Source organism: Tachypleus tridentatus, chromosome 4 (genome assembly GCF_004210375.1).
Source record: "Tachypleus tridentatus isolate NWPU-2018 chromosome 4, ASM421037v1, whole genome shotgun sequence".
Taxonomy (NCBI): domain Eukaryota; kingdom Metazoa; phylum Arthropoda; class Merostomata; order Xiphosura; family Limulidae; genus Tachypleus; species Tachypleus tridentatus.
The window spans coordinates 117,691,959-117,712,620 of record NC_134828.1 but is presented as its reverse complement, the minus strand read 5'-3'; the positions used below and the strand labels follow the sequence as shown (position 1 = coordinate 117,712,620).

General features: G+C 33.5%; 1 protein-coding gene across 2 annotated transcripts in view; it reads right to left on the bottom strand.

Moving 5' to 3' along the window:
* Positions 1–17,371: 17,371 nt before the first annotated feature.
* LOC143249941 (uncharacterized) overlaps positions 17,372–20,662 on the bottom strand; it is a 32,202-nt gene continuing 28,911 nt past the window's right edge. For both annotated transcript variants that reach the window (XM_076500562.1, XM_076500561.1), the window contains one exon: positions 17,372–20,555. In XM_076500562.1, coding sequence (XP_076356677.1) covers positions 19,995–20,543 — 549 coding nt within the window. In that variant the 5' untranslated portion in view covers positions 20,544–20,555 and the 3' untranslated portion in view covers positions 17,372–19,994. The remainder of the gene's footprint in view (positions 20,556–20,662) is intronic.

Here is a 20,662-nt window from a genome sequence, read left to right as displayed (position 1 = left end):
TACACAGATCATTCTTCACTTGACACAAGGTCTGGAAGTACTAAGTAATGGTAAGAAAGGAAGGTACGTAATCATATACAGAACATTCTTCACTTGACACAAGATCTGGAAGTACTAAGTAATGGTAAGAAAGAAAGGTACGTAATCATATATAGAACATTCTTCACTTGACAAAAGGTCTGGAAGCACTAAGTAATGGTAAGAAAGGAAGGTACGTAATCATATATAGAACATTCTTCACTTGACACAAGGTCTGGAAGTACTAAGTAATGGTAAGAAAGGAAGGTACGTAATCATATATAGAACATTTTTCACTTGACACAAGACCTGGAAGCACAAAGTAATGGTAAGAAAGGAAGGTACGTAATCATATACAGATCATTCTTCACTTGACACAAGGTCTGGAAGTACTAAGTAATGGTAAAAAAGGAAGGTACGTAATCATATATAGAACATTGTTTACTTGACACAAGGTCTGGAAGTACTAAGTAATGGTACGAAAGAAAGGTACGTAATCATATACAGAACATTCTTTACTTGACACAAGGTCTGGAAGCACTAAGTAATGGTAAGAAAGAAAGGTACGTAATCATATACAGAACATTCTTCACTTGACACAAGGTCTGGAAGTACTAAGTAATGGTAAGAAAGAAAGGTACGTAATCATATATAGAACATTTTTCACTTGACAAAAGGTCTGGAAGCACTAAGTAATGGTAAGAAAGGAAGGTACGTAATCATATACAGAACATTCTTCACTTGACACAAGGTCTGGAAGTACTAAGTAATGGTAAGAAAGAAAGGTACGTAATCATATATAGAACATTCTTCATTTGACAAAAGGTCTGGAAGCACTAAGTAATGGTAAGAAAAAAAGGTACGTAATCATATATAGAACATTCTTCACTTGACACAAGGTCTGGAAGTACTAAGTAATGGTAAGAAAGAAAGGTACGCAATCATATATAGAACATTCTTCATTTGACACAAGGTCTGGAAGTACTAAGTAATGGTAAGAAAGGAAGGTACGTAATCATACACAGATCATTCTTCACTTGACACAAGGTCTGGAAGTACTAAGTAATGGTAAGAAAGGAAGGTACGTAATCATATACAGAACATTCTTCACTTGACACAAGGTCTGGAAGTACTAAGTAATGGTAAGAAAGAAAGGTGCGTAATCATATATAGAACATTCTTTACTTGACAAAAGGTCTGGAAGCACTAAGTAATGGTAAGAAAGGAAGGTACATAATCATATATAGAACATTCTTCACTTGACACAAGGTCTGGAAGCACTAAGTAATGGTAAGAAAGGAAGGTACGTAATCATATACAGATCATTCTTCACTTGACACAAGGTCTGGAAGTACTAAGTAATGGTAAAAAAGGAAGGTACGTAATCATATATAGAACATTGTTTACTTGACACAAGGTCTGGAAGTACTAAGTAATGGTACGAAAGAAAGGTACGTAATCATATACAGAACATTCTTTACTTGACACAAGGTCTGGAAGTACTAAGTAATGGTAAGAAAGAAAGGTACGTAATCATATACAGAACATTCTTCACTTGACACAAGGTCTGGAAGTACTAAGTAATGGTAAGAAAGGAAGGTACGTAATCATATACAGAACATTCTTCACTTGACACAAGGTCTGGAAGTACTAAGTAATGGTAAGAAAGAAAGGTACGTAATCATATATAGAACATTCTTCACTTGACACAAGGTCTGGAAGTACTAAGTAATGGTAAGAAAGAAAGGTACGTAATCATATACAGAACATTCTTCACTTGACACAAGGTCTGGAAGTACTAAGTAATGGTAAGAAAGAAAGGTACGTAATCATATATAGAACATTCTTCACTTGACAAAAGGTCTGGAAGCACTAAGTAATGGTAAGAAAGAAAGGTACGTAATCATATACAGAACATTCTTCACTTGACACAAGGTCTGGAAGTACTAAGTAATGGTAAGAAAGAAAGGTACGTAATCATATATAGAACATTTTTCACTTGACAAAAGGTCTGGAAGCACTAAGTAATGGTAAGAAAGGAAGGTACGTAATTATATACAGATCATTCTTCACTTGACACAAGGTCTGGAAGTACTAAGTAATGGTAAGAAAAGAAGGTACGGAATCATATATAGAACATTCTTCACTTGACACAAGGTCTGGAAGTACTAAGTAATGGTAAGAAAGGAAGGTACGTAATCATATACAGAACATTCTTCACTTGACACAAGGTCTGGAAGTAATAGATAGTTGTAAGAAAGAAGGGTTATTTACCATATAGAGTTCTTTCATCACCTGACACTAGGTCTGGAAGTACTAAGTAATGGCAAGAAAAGAGCATAATTGAACATATACTGTTCTTTCATCATGTGATACTTGGTCTGTTAGTAGTAAACAATGGAGAGGAAACAGAATGATTCACCATATACTGTTCTTTCATCATGTGATACTTGATCTGATAGTAGTAAACAATGGAGAGGAAACAGAATGAATGATCATATACTGTTCTTTCATCATGTGATACTTGATCTGATAGTAGTAAACAATGGAGAGGAAACAGAATGAATGATCATATACTGTTCTTTCATCATGTGATACTTGGTCTGGTAGTAGTAAACAGTGGAGAGGAAACAGAATGATTCACCATATACAGTAATGTTTGTGGCAAGCCAGTACTCCGTTGGAGTTAAATGTATTATACTAGGATTTGTTCGTTTTATAATTTGATGTATAGCTACGTGAGAGCTATCTGCGCTAGCCGTCCCTAATTTAACTTTGTATTGAAGGCAGCTCGTCATTACCACTTACCGTGTGCTTGTGTTTTATCTACGAATAGTGGGACTGACCATAATATATAACACTCGCACGACTTTAAGAACAAGCATGCTCTGTGTGACGTGGATTTGAACCCGAAACTCTTGGATTACGAGTCCTAACCTCCACGCTATGTCAGGCTTATTCTAGTAAACATCGCTATGTTCATGTAATATGCTATTGTGAAATATGTCAAAATGATTTGTCGATTGTTAAAAAATAAAATCTGAAAAAAACACAACAGAATATTAAGTTTATGTCACTCATGTTATTGGTTTACGTCTTATTTAGTAAATTACTTTTAGAAATAAAGTCATTTTAGAGATCCAATATTTATTTTAATAAAGCTTTGTTTATCTTAATAATTCCGTTAGGCCCGGCATGGCCAAACGCGTTAAGGCGTGCATGAGACTCGTAATCTGAGAGTCGCGGGTTCGCATCCGCGTCGCGCCAAACATACTCGCCCTTCCAGCCGTGAGGGCGTTATAATGTGACGGTCAATCCCACTATTCGTTGGTAAAAGAGTAGCCCAAGAGTTGGCGGTGGGTGGTGATGACTAGCTGCCTTCCCTCTAGTCTTACACTGCTAAATTAAGGACGGCTAGCACAGATAGCCGTCGAGTAGTTTTGTGCGAAATTCCAAAACAAACTAACTAATTCCGTTAAACAAAAAGTGGTTTTCGTGTATTAATTATCTTACTTAAACGAACTGAATTAGGCTGACGTTTGTATAATACGTTTGTTTTGTTTGCTTGTTTGTTTTGAATTTCACACAAAGCTACTCGAGGGCTATCTGCGCTAGCCGTCCTTAAGTTAGCAGTGTAAGACTAGAGGGAAAGCAGCTAGTCATCACCACCCACCGTTAACTCTTGAACTACTCTTTTACCAACGAATAGTGGGATTGACCGTAACATTAAAACGCCCCCACGGCTAAAAGGGCGAGCATGTTTGGTGAGACCGGGATGCGAACCCGCGACCCTCAGATTACGAGTCGCACGCCTTAACACGCTTGGCCATGCCGGGCCCATGTATAATACGTTGAAAAGTTTAGAGAAACATCATGGTTGAGTAGAGAAAACATTCAATTTTGTATTTATTAAATAATATTTATTATTATCCAGAACTTAGTATTTATTAAATAATATTTATTATTATCCAGAACTTAGTATTTATTAAATAGTTTGTTTGTTTGTTTTGGAATTTCGCACAAAGCTACTCGAGGACTATCTGTGCTAGCCGTCCCTAATTTAGCAGTGTAAGACTAGAGGGAAGGCAGCAAGTCATCACCACCCACCGACAACTCTTGGGCTACTCTTTACCAACGAAAAGTGGGATTGACCAGCACATTATAACGCCCCCACGGCTGGGAGGGCGAGCATGTTTGGCGCGACTCAGGCACGAAATCGCGACCCTCAGATTACGAAGCGCACGCCTTAACGCGCTAGGCCATGCCAGGCCTTTATTAAATAGTATTTATTATTATCCAGAACTTTGTATTTATTAAATAATATTTATTATTATCCAGAACTTTGTATTTATTAAATAATATTTATTATTATCCAGAACTTTGTATTTATTAAATAATATTTATTATTATCCAGAACTTAGTATTTATTAAATAATATTTATTATTATCCAGAACTTTGTATTTATTAAATAATATTTATTATTATCCAGAACTTTGTATTTATTAAATAGTATTTATTATTATACAGAACTTTGTATTTATTAAATAGTATTTATTATTATCCAGAACTTTGTATTTATTAAATAATATTTATTATTATCCAGAACTTTGTATTTATTAAATAATATTTATTATTATCCAGAACTTTGTATTTATTAAATAATATTTATTATTATCCAGAACTTAGTATTTATTAAATAATATTTATTATTATCCAGAACTTTGTATTTATTAAATAGTATTTATTATTATCCAGAACTTTGTATTTATTAAATAATATTTATTATTATCCAGAACTTAGTATTTATTAAATAATATTTATTATTATCCAGAACTTTGTATTTATTAAATAATATTTATTATTATCCAGAACTTTGTATTTATTAAATAATATTTATTATTATCCAGAACTTTGTATTTATTAAATAATATTTATTATTATCCAGAACTTTAGAAAAGTCTATAGAACATTCTTCAAATGCACCAGAGTTGTCATTCAACAGTTTCACTTACTTATCTTTGCCAGGAGATTATATGTTTGTGACACTCTGTAGAACAGATTATATGTTTGTGACACTCTGTAGAACAAAAGAGAAACTAAACAACTTTCAAAACCAAACCGTAGTCACACAGATCCACCACACACACTTCTTTTAGCCATTAATTAGTTATATCTACATTTGAAAAGCTGGCATTTTCTTGTTTGACGGTTTTACATAGAAAAATAAAACTTTCTATTCACTGCCCTTTCGTGCCGCCGTCTTCGTCCTTACCCATTTTTAATGGGTTTATCCATAAGGAGTAGCAGAAACAAGCCCCTAAGGCATATGCTGGTGGTGTGCCGCACCATCATTAGCGCCACTTAGCGGTGACACCCGGCAGACGCAAGTCGCGGAAACAAAAGGCGATGGAAAAGGAAGAAACAAAGTACAGTAATTGGACGGAAAGAGAGCGACTGTGTAGCTAAGCCTTTGGGCCAGGTAGGGCGGCACTTTACACAAAGCTTTGGAATTCTGTCACTTTCGACCTCCGTTGTTGCTGTACGCGTTTAGAATACTGGAAGTGATTAAAGCTAACAAGACGAGAATTGAGATCAGGTGAAACTGTGGGATTATTAGATTATCCTCACTGGTGAAGAGACGACATAAAGTAATATAATGAAAGAGAAACAAAGTTTGTTTTATTTAATTTACCCAATATTATCAACTGTTATTAACTGGGACTAACGCAAAACAAGAAATTTGTGAATTTTCCCTCTATGTAAAACATAATAATGAGCTCACACCTAGCAATAAACTGAAATAGCTGAGCAATAGACCAGCCGTTAGTAACAGATATGCCCCCTAGTGGCACAGCAGCGTGTCTGCGGACTTATACTGCTAGAAACTCGGTTTCGACATCTGTGGCGGACAACGCACAGTTATCCTTTTGTGTAGCTTTGTGTTTATATAAAAAAAACAAACAAACAAGAGGTATGCTGAGTGTAACTCTATTGAAAATAGATAATAACTAACATAGCAAGCTATGCTACACAAGTGCGTATATCTGAGTAAAGATATGATAATACCTATTACTATATAACAATGTTCCACTTATATTAATTATAAAAAAAAACCTGAACAACTATAACAGAAAGCTGCATATATTAGAAAGATCACCAATGTACCTTCAAAACCGAGAAAACATCTTTTACCTCACAGAATAATTTATTTATTTTATGCTAGATTTTTATTAGAGATTTAAAGGTTTGTTTTCAGATATAAAATATTTTGCATCCAAGTTTTAAGATCGATATTTTCCCAGGAGTTGTGACTTTTAAAGCTAATAGATATTTAACTGTCGAAATGTTTTTACACACATATATGTAATAAATTTAAAAAAAAAACACATTAAAGGTTTGATAACTCTGCAGAAAAATACAGGTACGAAACTGTTAGGTCGACATTAATATGAATGTCGTTCGCTCGGTAACCTTTAGATCTCCAGATTCTGAAAGTAAGACTATTCGAGTTCAAGAGAGTTGTATAACATGCAGTAATCTGATAGCTTGTTTAACCATGAGTAACAAAAGATTCAGTCACGCCGCCCTTGATCTATGGAACACTTCTCACTTTAAACCAGAATTCTGTTTTGAGACTTGCACATAAAAAAACATAACATTAAATATCTACATAAACTATCTGATATAAAACGCATACTTCAAAGTAGACAGTACTGGCGCGCCCTGGATATACCCCCTACACATCTGAGTTTGGTGAATCTCCCGTGGTCAGAAGGGAACATCACGTGGACCTGGAAGGCACTCGTGCACAAAGCAAGATTCATCAAGGCCAATTAATTAGTGCCGCTGCCACAGCCGTGCCCTAGGGTTCGGGCAGTGAATTAGCTTACACATCCACTATCTTTTGTTAGAGTTGGGAGGGAAAAGATAGATAAGGAACGGAGATAATTGGTAAGATACAGACAAGATCCTTTTGTAACAATACCATTGTAAAAATACCAGTGTTTAACAGATATATCAAGAAGAAATGAGAAGAGCCAACTATCTGGATACAAAAATATTAGATATAAGACACGCTAAATAAAAACTGTGATACGTCGTGAACCGATCCATATCAAAGTGTACACGTATCAGATGTTAAACACGCTAAATAAAAACTGTGATACATCCTGAACCGATCCATGTTAAAGTGTACACATATCAGATGTTAGACACGCTAAATAAAAACTGTGATATACCGTGAACCGATCCATGTTAAAGTGTACACATATCAGATGTTAGACACGCTAAATAAAAACTGTGATATACCGTTAACCGATCCATGTTAAAGTGTACACATATCAGATGTTAGACACGCTAAATAAAAACTGTGATACATCGTGAACCGATCCATGTTAAAGTGTACGCATATCAGATGTTAGACACGCTAAATAAAAACTGTGATACATCGTGAACCGATTCATGTTAAAGTGTACACATATCAGATGTTAGACACGCTAAATAAAAACTGTGATATACCGTTAACCGATCCATGTTAAAGTGTATACATATCGGATGTTAGACACGCTAAATAAAAACTGTGATACATCGTGAACCGATCCATGTTAAAGTGTACACATATCAGATGTTAGACACGCTAAATAAAAACTGTGATACATCGTGAACCGATCCATGTTAAAGTGTACGCATATCAGATGTTAGACACGCTAAATAAAAACTGTGATACATCGTGAACCGATCCATGTTAACGTGTACACATATCAGATGTTAGACACGCTAAATAAAAACTGTGATGTACCGTGAACCGATCCATGTAAAAGTGTACACATATCATATGTTAGACACGCTAAATAAAAACTGTGATACATCGTGAACCGATCCATGTTAAAGTGTATACATATCAGATGTTAGACACACTAAATAAAAACTGTGATACATCGTGAACCGATTCATGTTAAAGTGTACACATATCATATGTTAGACACGCTAAATAAAAACTACGATATATCGTGAACCAATTCATGTTAAAGTGCAGACATAATATATGTCAGACGCACTAAATAAAAAGTATGATACATCGTGAACCCATTTACTTGAAAGTAAATACATGTTAAATGTTAGACAAACTAAATATAATTCGTGAACCGATTTACGTTAAAGTACATACGTATTTGATGTTACACACACTAAATAAAAGCTATAATACAAAGTGAACCGATTCACGTTAAAGATCCTACATATTAGATGTTACACACGCTAAATAAAAACTATTATACAAAGTGAACCTATTCACTCTGAAGTAGACATATGTTTACTCACACTAAATGAAATTTATGATACATCGTGAACCGCTTCACGTTACAAAACCTACGTATTAGATGTCAGACACACTTAAGAACACTTAAGAAGAACTCTGATATAATCATGAACTGATACGTATTAGATATTAGACACACTTAAGAAGAACTCTGATATAATCATGAACTGATACATATTAGATATTAGACACATTTAAGAAGAACTCTGATATAATCATGAACTGATACATATTAGATATTAGACACACTTAAGAAGAACTCTGATATAATCATGAACTGATACGTATTAGATATTAGACACACTTAAGAATCCTGATATAATCATGAACTGATACATATTAGATGTTAGACCCACTTAAGAATCCTGATATAATCATGAACTGATACATATTAGATATTAGACACACTTAAGAAGAACTCTGATATAATCATGAACTGATACATATTAGATATTAGACACACTTAAGAAGAACTCTGATATAATCATGAACTGATACATATTAGATATTAGACACACTTAAGAAGAACTCTGATATAATCATGAACTGATACATATTAGATATTAGACACACTTAAGAAGAACTCTGATATAATCATGAACTGATACGTATTAGATACTAGACCCACTTAAGAATCCTGATATAATCATGAACTGATACATATTAGATATTAGACACACAAAATAAAAACTATAATACCTCGTGATTCACGTTAAAGTACGTACATATCAGATGTTAGATATTGGACTACTGTTGATCTAGTGTAGAACGATACTATCCTAATGTTTTTAAGTACAATTAAAGTAGAACTTGTGTTCATCTCGAGTAGAATCATAATATCCTATTGTCAATTAGCTAAGTGTTGATAAGTGGAATGTGAATGTGGATATGTTACTTTAGTCACTAAGTAGTTAAGCGTTGTTATGTTTAGCCTGTGAGTAATTATAGATATTTTAGTTTAGTCGCTAAAGTAGCAAAGTGTTGTTAGGTGTTGCCTGTTTCGATATTGATATGTCAGTTTAATTATTAAAGTAGCTAAGTGTTGTTATGTATAACATCAGTAGGTATATACAGATATGTTATCTAAGACACTTAAGTAGCTAAGTGTTGTTACTTGTAGCCTGTTTGGATATAGATGTATTAGTTTAGTTATTAAAGCAAGTAAGCGTTGTTATGTGTAGTATGGGTGTGGATATAGATATGTTAGTTTAGTTAACAAATTAGGTAAGTGTTGTAATGTGTTGCACTTGTGTGGATATAGATATATTAGTTTAGTTACTAAACTAGTTAAGTACTGTTAAGTGTAGCCTGTATTTGGATATATATATATGTTAGTTCAGTTACCAAAGTAGGTAAGTGTTGTAATGTGTTGCACTTGTGTGGATATAGATATATTAGTTTAGTTACTAAACTAGTTAAGTACTGTTAAGTATAGCCTGTATGTGAATATAGATATGTTAGCTGAGTTTTTAAAGTAGTTATTTGTTGTTACGTGTAGCCTCTGTGTGGTTATGGATATAACTAATTTTATTTATGACCAGAAGAAGTACTGGCTGCCTGCCATCTAGATATTTCAAAATGTTACGGAGTTCTGGATGTTGACAGAATCCAAAAGATCCCTCAGAAACAAAGCTTGTTTTCCATCTAGCCAGATGTTACCACGTAAGTTTATAATGAATGTTATTATTCCTGTATATATGTGAGACGAGAACTACTGAGAGTAATGAAGAACTAAGTTTTTGGAATCATGTAGTAATGAACTCGTTGTACACAGAAGATTCTCTCATATATTTAAAACAAATAGAAATGTCTGTGTTTGATAACATGAACATTTAATATGAACTATTCGTTGATTATTGTTCTTGTATCACCTGGAAAATTTTCAATACTGCTTATCATTTCAGATTATATATTTAGATATGTACAGATGACAAGCAATAAACTATTATTTACGAAACGCAACTGATGTTACTTATTGTCTGTCATAACTTTATTGAGAAATATTTATTGTTTTCTAGTCTTAAGACGGCTGGTGTTGGTATTAAATGATTCATATTAATAAAAGTACAGAAGAACGTTTTGACCTTGTTATGTTTTCTTCAGGTTAAGAAATATTCATTGTTTTGTGTAACTTTAATCGTTTTATGATATATTTTAAAATTAGAATGTTTAACAATTTCATGTTTGTTCCAAATGTATTATATTAAATAGACCTTGAAGTGAATTTTATAAATTATTCGCTACTTTATCCGATTTCACAACTTTCACTTTTTGTTAAAATTGTTTTCAAGGAAACTATTTACTTTTTAAGAACGATATAGAAAAAAAACATTTCTAGGTTCTTAATCTTACAAAAAATAGAATAGAAAGTGTAATTTTTATTCTTATTTACCGAACTTAGATGTACTAACTTTTCTATACCACTTTTGTTCTTTTAAATCATAAGTTACCTAAAGTGGAGTTCTTTTTTTTTTTTGCAGTTTTCCGTCTTTTATTAAACTGTTTAACCAACAGAAAATTAACATTCCTAAACCGACATGTTTACCAGAACTGACTAATGTTTTGAATCACCTGCTTTTTATTGTTGTGTAGAATCTTGCAAGATTTGTATCAATATCAAAATTCAATACAACATGCTAATAATAAACATATTCATGTATTGTAACTAATCCTGACACCTAGTGAGAAACATGTACAATAAAAGGTTTAGATACAAAGTAATATCATGTGACGGTGGTTTACAATTACTGTATCTGACAAGGTAACACCAGGTCTTACTAAGCTACTCTCTATGCATATATATTACCTACATAAAGCATATTGTAAAGTCTTAATATCACAGTTTTAAGATTTTTATAGCTCAATTGACAGAAACTAAATATTTTTTCTGACATATAAAATTTACTATTCGTGGCTCCTGCTGAAGACGTGATATTGTTCTTAACGTTCTACAGGTAAGCTAAAGATGAAATGTAAGTGGTTTATATCATACATAGTAAACAAACACTGTTGTTCCGATCACTCTCGGGGTACCAGACTTGGACCCAGATACAGAAGTATCACGTGATTAAATTAATACACTTGCTAGTGCGAAATAAATCATTCTGACAGGAATTCCTTAACTAATTGTATCTACATATTTCTGGTAAACATAGAGACAAACAGATAAGAAATATTTTCTTCTGTTCTTTCAAAATAACTTGTTATTCAATGATAGGCGACATCTGGTGGTGGGTGGAACCGTTTGCCTTTCCCTGTGTAGGTCTTGTTCAACACATTTTGAGATCGTGAAAGGTACCGTCCGTATCAAACGTAAACTTAACCGTGAGTGCACGAACTAAACTGATATGATAAAGGGAGAGTGAAGCCAGACTGGAGGCTGCACATCGTCTACTTTAAGGCAAAACATTGTCGTATTACAAATTAATATACATATATATATTGTTCACTTTGAATTAATAATTTATAATCCGTAAAAAAGTGTTTAGTAGTAATATCTTGTAGGTTTCGATCTTGAATCTACACATATATGTATTTTTATCTGTTTGTAAAAAAATACTGTGTTCCTTTGACGTTCAAAGATAAGGAAATAAGATTCTCAAACAAATCGTTACTTATCTGCTAGTTGTGTTTGAAACCAGATTCTCAAACAAATCGTTACTTATCTGCTAGTTGTGTTTGAAAAGTAATTTGTGCATTGCTAAAAACATTTACTAAAAGTGACTACCAGCCAGTATCTGGACCATGTTAATCCACCCGTGGTTACAAGTGTTTGGCACTTCCCAAGTGTTTCCATTTCCTGCTTCTAACGGTAAGGATATAAACGATTCTTGGATATCCAGCATTCTCGGATGGTCTGTTTCACCATGCATTGAGTTTAAATTATATATAAGGTTTTGATAAGCCACTAACTCATTTAAAAATTAGCTTTTAACTTGAATAGCCAGTAATTGCAATAATTTAGGCTTAATATATAAATACACATGATTTTTAGAAATGTATTAGTTGTGGAAGACGAAAAGAATAAGAGAACTGAATATATTATTAGAAAATTATTTACATTTTAATTATATGTATAGAATACTCAAGAACATATCCTAGTTCTTTTGGACATCAGTTATCTAAGTTAATAAACGACGCTTAGCGAAACTTTAAACTAAAATTCATGAAACTTTTGTGACCTCACATTTAGTTTCATTCTATAGTTTTTCTATACCTGTAGTTTAAAGTTGATCTCTTCTGTCTGTATATGTTATTCTTGTGTTTCTAGAAACCAACTGTTTGCACCTGCTTAAGATTGTAGATACGTTAACTTCATGTTACTGTTCCTGAATAGTGTAACTTTACCACCTTTGTTCTCAAGTTACTTTAAAAGATAATAAACATTTATGTTTATTTCCATCTGTTATAATTTGTGATTAAACTGCAGCTTTCGATTAAACGTGGAAAAAAATTAAATATGAAGAAAAAATCAAATAAAGAGAGCGAGACAGTTATATCAAAACGATTGTGGAGCTTCACAACGTCATTACGGACTATGTCGAAACGTCCGTTGTACTTTATCTGACTACAATGCGATATCATGATAGGTCTTCAATGTAGTTTCCATTACGAATGGCTCCGATATAAGAATATCATGTCCAAAGCGCAGCACTCCGCCTTACGTTCCTTCCGTAATTAATCTAGTGCACGACAACACTAGTTTCCCACTGTTACTTCAGCACTCTAATCGTAAATTAGCCAATGAGAGCTGCATTCGGCCACTTTACCAGCATGTATCTGTATGGCCTAACACTACCAATTTATTAGTATTCAACATATATTGTAGTAACTGTTTAAATTCATGTAAATAGATATCTGTGGTTTATTTCAAGCACAGGATGTGGTCCTGTTATTCTTTACTGATCCACTCTCATAGAAAAGAAATAAACAAAAATACACCAACCTTTCAAAACTTCTCATAATAGTAACTGTACTTATTTGGATAATAACAAAATATTAGTCAAAAGTAAGTACTTGAGAAACATACGCAGAAAGTAATACTAACGAAACCAAACCAAACTAAAATTATTACCAAATATATTAATAATAATATGAACTACAATAAACTGAAAATCATTAAAAAAACAAACACAATTATTATTCCAAATCTCTGTATAGTATATAACTCTGTACTCCTTCAATTAACAAATGCCCAGAGTCACGATAAATACTATAACTTTATTCCGACACAATTAGATAATTACTAAAGAAGTGCTGTCTCTTCACATGGAACGTATAAAACCTATAGTTAGTACCAGTTGTTTTAAATACATACCATTACCAAAAACAGAACAGTATACCTATGTATATATATATATATATATCTGAGAACACTTCATTAAAAGTCCTCAAGTGGTAAGTCTGAGAAGAATCCATTAAGAGCCTTCAAGTGGTAAGACTGGGAAGACTCCATTCAAAGTCATCAAGTGGTAAGTCTGAGAAGACTCCATGAAAAGTCCACAAGTGTTAAATCTGAGAAGAATCCTTCAAAAGCCTTCAAGTGGTAAGTCTGAGAAGACTCCATGAAAAGTCCACAAGTGTTAAATCTGAGAAGAATCCTTCAACAGCCTTCAAGTGGTAAGTCTGAGAAGACTCCATTAAAAGCCCTCAAGTGGTAAGTCTGAGAAGACTCCATTAAAAGCCCTCAAGTGTCGTGGTTAAATACAGACAAAGTTACACCTCTGTATTAATTTATGAGTATTGTGGTTAAATTATGGCAAAGTTAATTCTCTATATTAACTTATGAGTGTAGTGGTTAAATAATGGCAAAATTACACATTTGTATTAACTTATGAGTGTAGTCGTTAAATAATGGCAAAGTTACACTATTATACTTAGTACTAAGGAATATAGACGATATTCGCTGGCAAAACTACACTATTATAATAGTGTAGGAGTACGGTGGTCAAATAATGGGAAAGTACCTATCAGTGTGAATAAAGCAGAACAACTAATGTAGAGTACATATTAATGTGAATAGAGCAGAACAACTAATGTAGAGTACATATTAATGTGAATAGAGCAGAACAATAGAGTACGTATTAATGTAAATAGAGCAGAACAACTAATGTAGAGTACATATTAATGTGAATAGAGCAGACAAATAATGTAGAGTACATATTAATGTGAACAGAGCAGAACAACTAATGTAGAGTACATACTAATGTGAATAGAGCAGAACAATAGAGTACATATTAATGTAAATAGAGCAGAATAACTAATGTAGAGTACATATTAATGTAAATAGAGCAGAACAATAAAGTACATGTTAATGTAAATAGAGCAGAACAACTAATGTAGAGTACATATTAATGTGAATAGAGCAGAACAACTAATGTAGAGTACATATTAATGTGAATAGAGCAGAACAACTGATGTAGAGTACATATTAATGTGAATATAGCAGAACAACTAACTTAGAGTATTTATCTATCTGTGTGGATAGAGAAGAACAAATAATTTAGAGAAACTACCATAACTAGTGTTCAATCACTAGTTAGGATTCTTAGAAACAATTAGAAAATGAGATATTTATTTATTAAATTTGGGCTGCAGTATTAGATAATTAACTGTTATATTACATTTTTGTTAAAAAACGTGAAGCTAGTTATCAGGCTTGTGAAACATTATAAAACATATTGTTGAACTTGGAAAGTTTGGTTTATAACATATGACAACTGCTCTAGCCGTTCTTATTTTTATACTAGAGAGAATGTAACTAGTTAACAATACCCACCGCCAACTCTTGGTTTACGTAACTGCAAAAATGCCTTCTGTCTTAAGTGAATACGTGAGATTTTGTTTCTTAAGTGACACAACTCGAGCCGTGGAACCCTTAAGTCCACAATTTGTGACACTGACGAACCCAGAACTAAGACGAATGGTTGTTACGTGGACCAGTGAAGATCTGTGTATTGTAAAATAAAGATAAAGAAAAGAAGTATCAGGAAACTGTTAGTTTTCTTGTTAAGTGCAAAGCTACACTATGGGCTATATATGCTATGCCCACCGTTGTATTCGAAACCAAATTTGTATCAGTATAGGCCCGCAGATTTACCACAAGTGTCGAAATAAAAATTATTCGGTAAGGCTATGAATCCCTCCGCCGAACACCAGTGATGGGCACATCACAGATATCCCATGTTCTTCAAAATCTTTAGAACTTATTGAATCGCTCGCTTTTATTGCGAATTTTCTATTTTAGTTACAAAGATATATTTAACTCTTATACAACTGCTTGGCCAATATTTTAATGTTGTGCTTGGTTCTGCTTAATTCGCCTTTACATTTTGGTGATATATAGACAAACATACAACACAAGTGAAGGCTGTACAAGTGTAATTCCCGAGCGCTCCTATAAATAAATCGAACATGTGAATGATGAATAGTGTTTTCTCGAACAGACATAGGTTTAAGTATTAAGCGAAACGAGCACCCTATTTATTAAAACACCTGTGATATCTATTTTATAAAATTAAAAGTCGTGTTTTTAACTAAGTCTTCTCACCATGACAAGAACAAGACACGTGTGCAAACAAAAGGTTTAACTCGAACAGGTGGAAATGTCTACCAGGTGCAAGTTTTGGTATAGTTTACTGGCTCATCTCTTTGTTCTAATACAATGTGTTTTTAATCAAACACACTCTGAATAAAGAAATGTACGAAAGGATGATCTTGAGTAAGTATGGATGACTAACTTACCACGAATAATACACAATAATTCGAAAAGTAGATAAATATTTATATTTATATTCATTAAAAAATGTATCTCGTACTTAAATCCATGTTTAGTGCATGAAAAAAAGCAATTCTGCATTTGTCACAATTTTCTGTTCACTCTCACACATCTATCACAACTTTCGGTTCACTCTTCACACATCTATCATAACATTCTGTTCACACTCACACATCTATCATAACATTCTGTTCACTCTCACACACCTATCACAACTTTCGGTTCACTCTTCACACATCTATCACAACATTCTGTTCACACTCACACATCTATCATAACATTCTGTTCACTCTCACACATCTATCACAACTTTCGGTTCACTCTTCACACATCTTTTCACAATATTCTGTTCACTTCACACATCTATCACAACATTCTGTTCACTCTCACACATCTATCACAACTTTCTGTTCACTCTTCACACATCTATCATAACATTCTGTTCACTCTCACACATCTATCATAACATTCTGTTCACTCTCACACATCTATCATAACATTCTGTTCACACTCACACATCTATCACAACTTTCTTGTTCACTTTTCACACATCTATCACAACTTTTTGTTCACTCTTTTCACATTTCTATCACAACTTTTTTTTCACTTTTCACATTTCTATCACAATCTTTGTTCACTTTTCACACATCTATCATAATATTCTGTTCACTTTTCACACATCTATCACAATCTTTCTTTCACTTTCACATTTCTATTATAATATTCTGTTCACACTCACATCTCTATCATAATCTTTTGTTCACTTTTTCACACTTCTATCACAACTTTCTGTTCACTTTTCACACATCTATCACAATCTTTCTGTTCACTTTTTCACACATCTATCACAACTTTCTGTTCACTTTTCACATCATCTATCATAATATTCTGTTCACTCTTCACATTATCTATCATAACTTTCTGTTCACTTCACACATCTATCATAATATTCTGTTCACACTTCACACATCTATCATAATCTTTCTTTCACTTTTCACAAATCTATCACAATTTTCTGTTCACTTTTCACACATCTATCACAACTTTCTGTTCACTCTTCACACATCTATCATAACATTCTGTACACTCTCACACATCTATCACAACTTTCTGTTCACTCTTCACACATCTATCATAACATTTTGTACACTTTCACACATCTATCACAACTTTCTGTTTACTCTTCACACATCTATCACAACTTTCTGTTCACTCTTCACACATCTATCACAACATCTACTCACTATCACAACTTTCTGTTCACTCTTCACACATCTATCACAACTTTCTGTTCACTCTTCACACATCTATCACAACTTTCTGTTCACTCTTCACACATCTATCACAACTTTCTGTTCACACTCACACATCTATCACAACTTTCTGTTCACTCTTCACACATCTATCACAACTTTCTGTTCACTCTTCACGCTTGTTTAGTTCAAACTACAAAAAGCTTTTTTTCTGAAGCAGACATAACTTTACGTACGTGTTTGTTTCAGTGGCCAGTATATGAGATATATAATTGTTATTAATTATTAATACGTAAATTTGCTTAATTCCAAGAAAATAATTGATACATTGTGGCTATTTTAGATTGTTTAGAATTAAACACAAAGCTACTCAATGAGTTATATGTGCTCTGCCAACCACGGGTATCGAAGCTCGGTTTATGCGGTGTGAGTATATAGACATAACGCTTTGCCACAAGGGGACGCTATTTTAGAAAATTCAATAAATCAGTTAAAGCTTAAAGAAACTTTAAACTATTAACTGCTGTTACATGATATCCACTCATCATCAGTTTCTAACTCCTATGACGTTTGATTGTTGTAAATATCTTATTACATAATTATTTTCCCCAACGTAGAATTGTTATGAATCATTTCCAGTGTCGAGACATTCATCGGAACATTAAGTACATTAAATATGTTTTTTTTTTTCAACTGTGTTTAAAAGAAATATATTGGTCTTTCTATACGGATAAGAACTTGATGGTTTTCCTTGATTTCTCTTAATTTATCACTATATTTATGCTTGTGAAATCATATTTTTGAAATCTGAACTTTCAGTAGATTGGTAACATTTTTTGCAGGCCGTATTCTACCCAACATTTTTCGTTTCACTGAATCCTGGCTTTAGTCATACATGAAATCTTTCGTTAGGCCTAGTTTGCTATTTTTTTAGCTACTAATGGTTTAGATCATATAACGGTTGTGATACACAGCCTAAGCTTTTACTTTTTTGTTATATTCATGTTCGTGGAATAGACGATACACCACATAAGTTAAGTTTAGTGAAACCAACACGAACTACTGAGAAGTAGGTTATTAACAATGGTAAAATAACACTAGATATAACGGTAACAGAATCAAATAAAACCTTGACACAACGTTTTAGGCCTAAGTTGTATTTCAGATGTCACCAGAAGAAGGGATTATCCCGCAACATCTTTGATTCTGTTACTCTTGTATTTAATGTTATTTGCTTTCTTACTTTTTATAAACTTTGTTTTGCATCTTCCGTGAGATTTATATACATATATATTCCTTTTTTTAAAATATAAATTATCAATAATAGTAGTCTTAAGAACTAATGCATTTCTATCCACGAGGTAAAACTGACAGTTTATGTCAATATACGCCGTGAACTGAGGTCACAGTGGATGTAATTACGTATTTGGTTTTAAGTTATTTTAAGGTGCAAGTTCTCTTCAGTTACAGTGAACTTACATGTACATTCGGGCTCCTCCGAATTCAGTTATGTTGTCCGAAATTACCACAACACTTCCATACATGTGATCAGACACTCTTGTGACCAGGTGCTGAAGGGTGAGTTTTTGTTCAATTTTATATTTGTGTTGTATCAATTCCAGTTACTTGGCAAGACCTGATCACTGCTTTATGTATAAACGTAACGTTTGATTTTTATTTCATGCTCAACTTCTTGAATAAATTATGTTGAAACTCCAATACCAAAAGACAGGTGAAACGAAAAATGAGGTTTTGTTACTGCTAATTTAAGTTCTACTGTGGCTTTACTTTTGTTAAGTTTTGCTCTTTCTTGACGCTAAGGACTTGGGATTACACATCTATATAGACATTTTTCAGAAAAGAGTTGTTACAATTTTAATGCAACCGAGCTTGGAGTTAGGCTTAGTTATTCATTTCTTCTGTTATCTATTAAAAAGTGTTCGTCGATAAAAAGACACAAACCCCTAGTTTACGGGCTCTAAATTATTGACCATATGGAGGTAGGTCCCAGTTGCCTTAAGTGTTTGTTTGTTTGTTTTTGAATTTCGCACAAAGCTACTCGAGGGCTATCTGTGCTAGTCGTCCCTAATTTAGCAGTGTAAGACTAGAGGGAAGGCAGCTAGTCATCACCACCCACCGCCAACTCTTGGGCTACTCTTTTACCAACGAATAGTGGGATTGTCCGTTTCATTATAACGCCCCACAGCTGAAAGGGTGAGCATGTTTAGTGTGACGGGGATCCGAACCAATTGGAAAGAGAAGTCTATATGATGGTTCTGCATGACTTCCAATCAAATTAAACTATTCCTACTGATAAAGGGATCACTCAAAATAAGAACCAGTCAAAGCGACGACTTTTGAATAGTAAATCAGGTAGTCAAGCGGTGCCAAAAAAGATTTTCCAAGTAGTCGCTAAAATCAATGACTACCTAATATGACTATTAAATATTAGTCATTTGTACTATTGTGTAGTCGGAAAATAGTCAGGTGATGGTGGCAGGTAATAAATTTGACTGCTCTATGATAGTCGTTATGACTTTCGTTAGGTAGTCATTCTGACCAATGCTGACCACCTGACAATAGTCGCATTGCCTATCTGCAAACCACTACAGAATAGTCATGACATAGTCATGATATAACATCAGGCATGTGTGAGAATTGTTTCATAAGAAGTACTAGCAATGAATTATTTTCTGGTGATATGTTTCTGTCCTGCAGGTGAGAATTTACTGAGTCCTTATATTGAGAAAGTTGGACACCCCCTTTTTCTGCATCATTTCCTAGCCGCTTAAACTCATTCAATAGCTGTGCTGGTGATGCCACAAGGAAAGGATAATACTCTATAAGTTCATTGACAGGAGTGTTGTCAATGACCAGTTTCCTACGATCATGCAGAGTTTTGTCCATAAGCAAGTCCACTTTACAAAGATCACCCTTTTCTCTGCAATGCAGACGAGTTTTCATCCATTCCTTGGGTTTTTGGGTGGAAGTTTCATCCTCCCCAACTGGCTTTACACACAAGTATTGCTTTAATCCATATAGCCTCTGTTCTGAGATGTGGTTTGGAGATGGGGTTTCATCTGTTGCAGTTTCCGTCTGTTTCTTTCTTTCTTGGACTATAGGCAATGATGAATCATTTCGCTTTCTACTATTTTGGAATTTCTGACGAAGTCTCATCCTCCACAGCTCCTGCAATTAGAATTGACAGAATTAGTTGTATTGAGAATGAATAACAAAACTGCCCTGGTATAACTATAATTATTTTAAACAGTATTTCTTTTAAACCACTTTTGGCA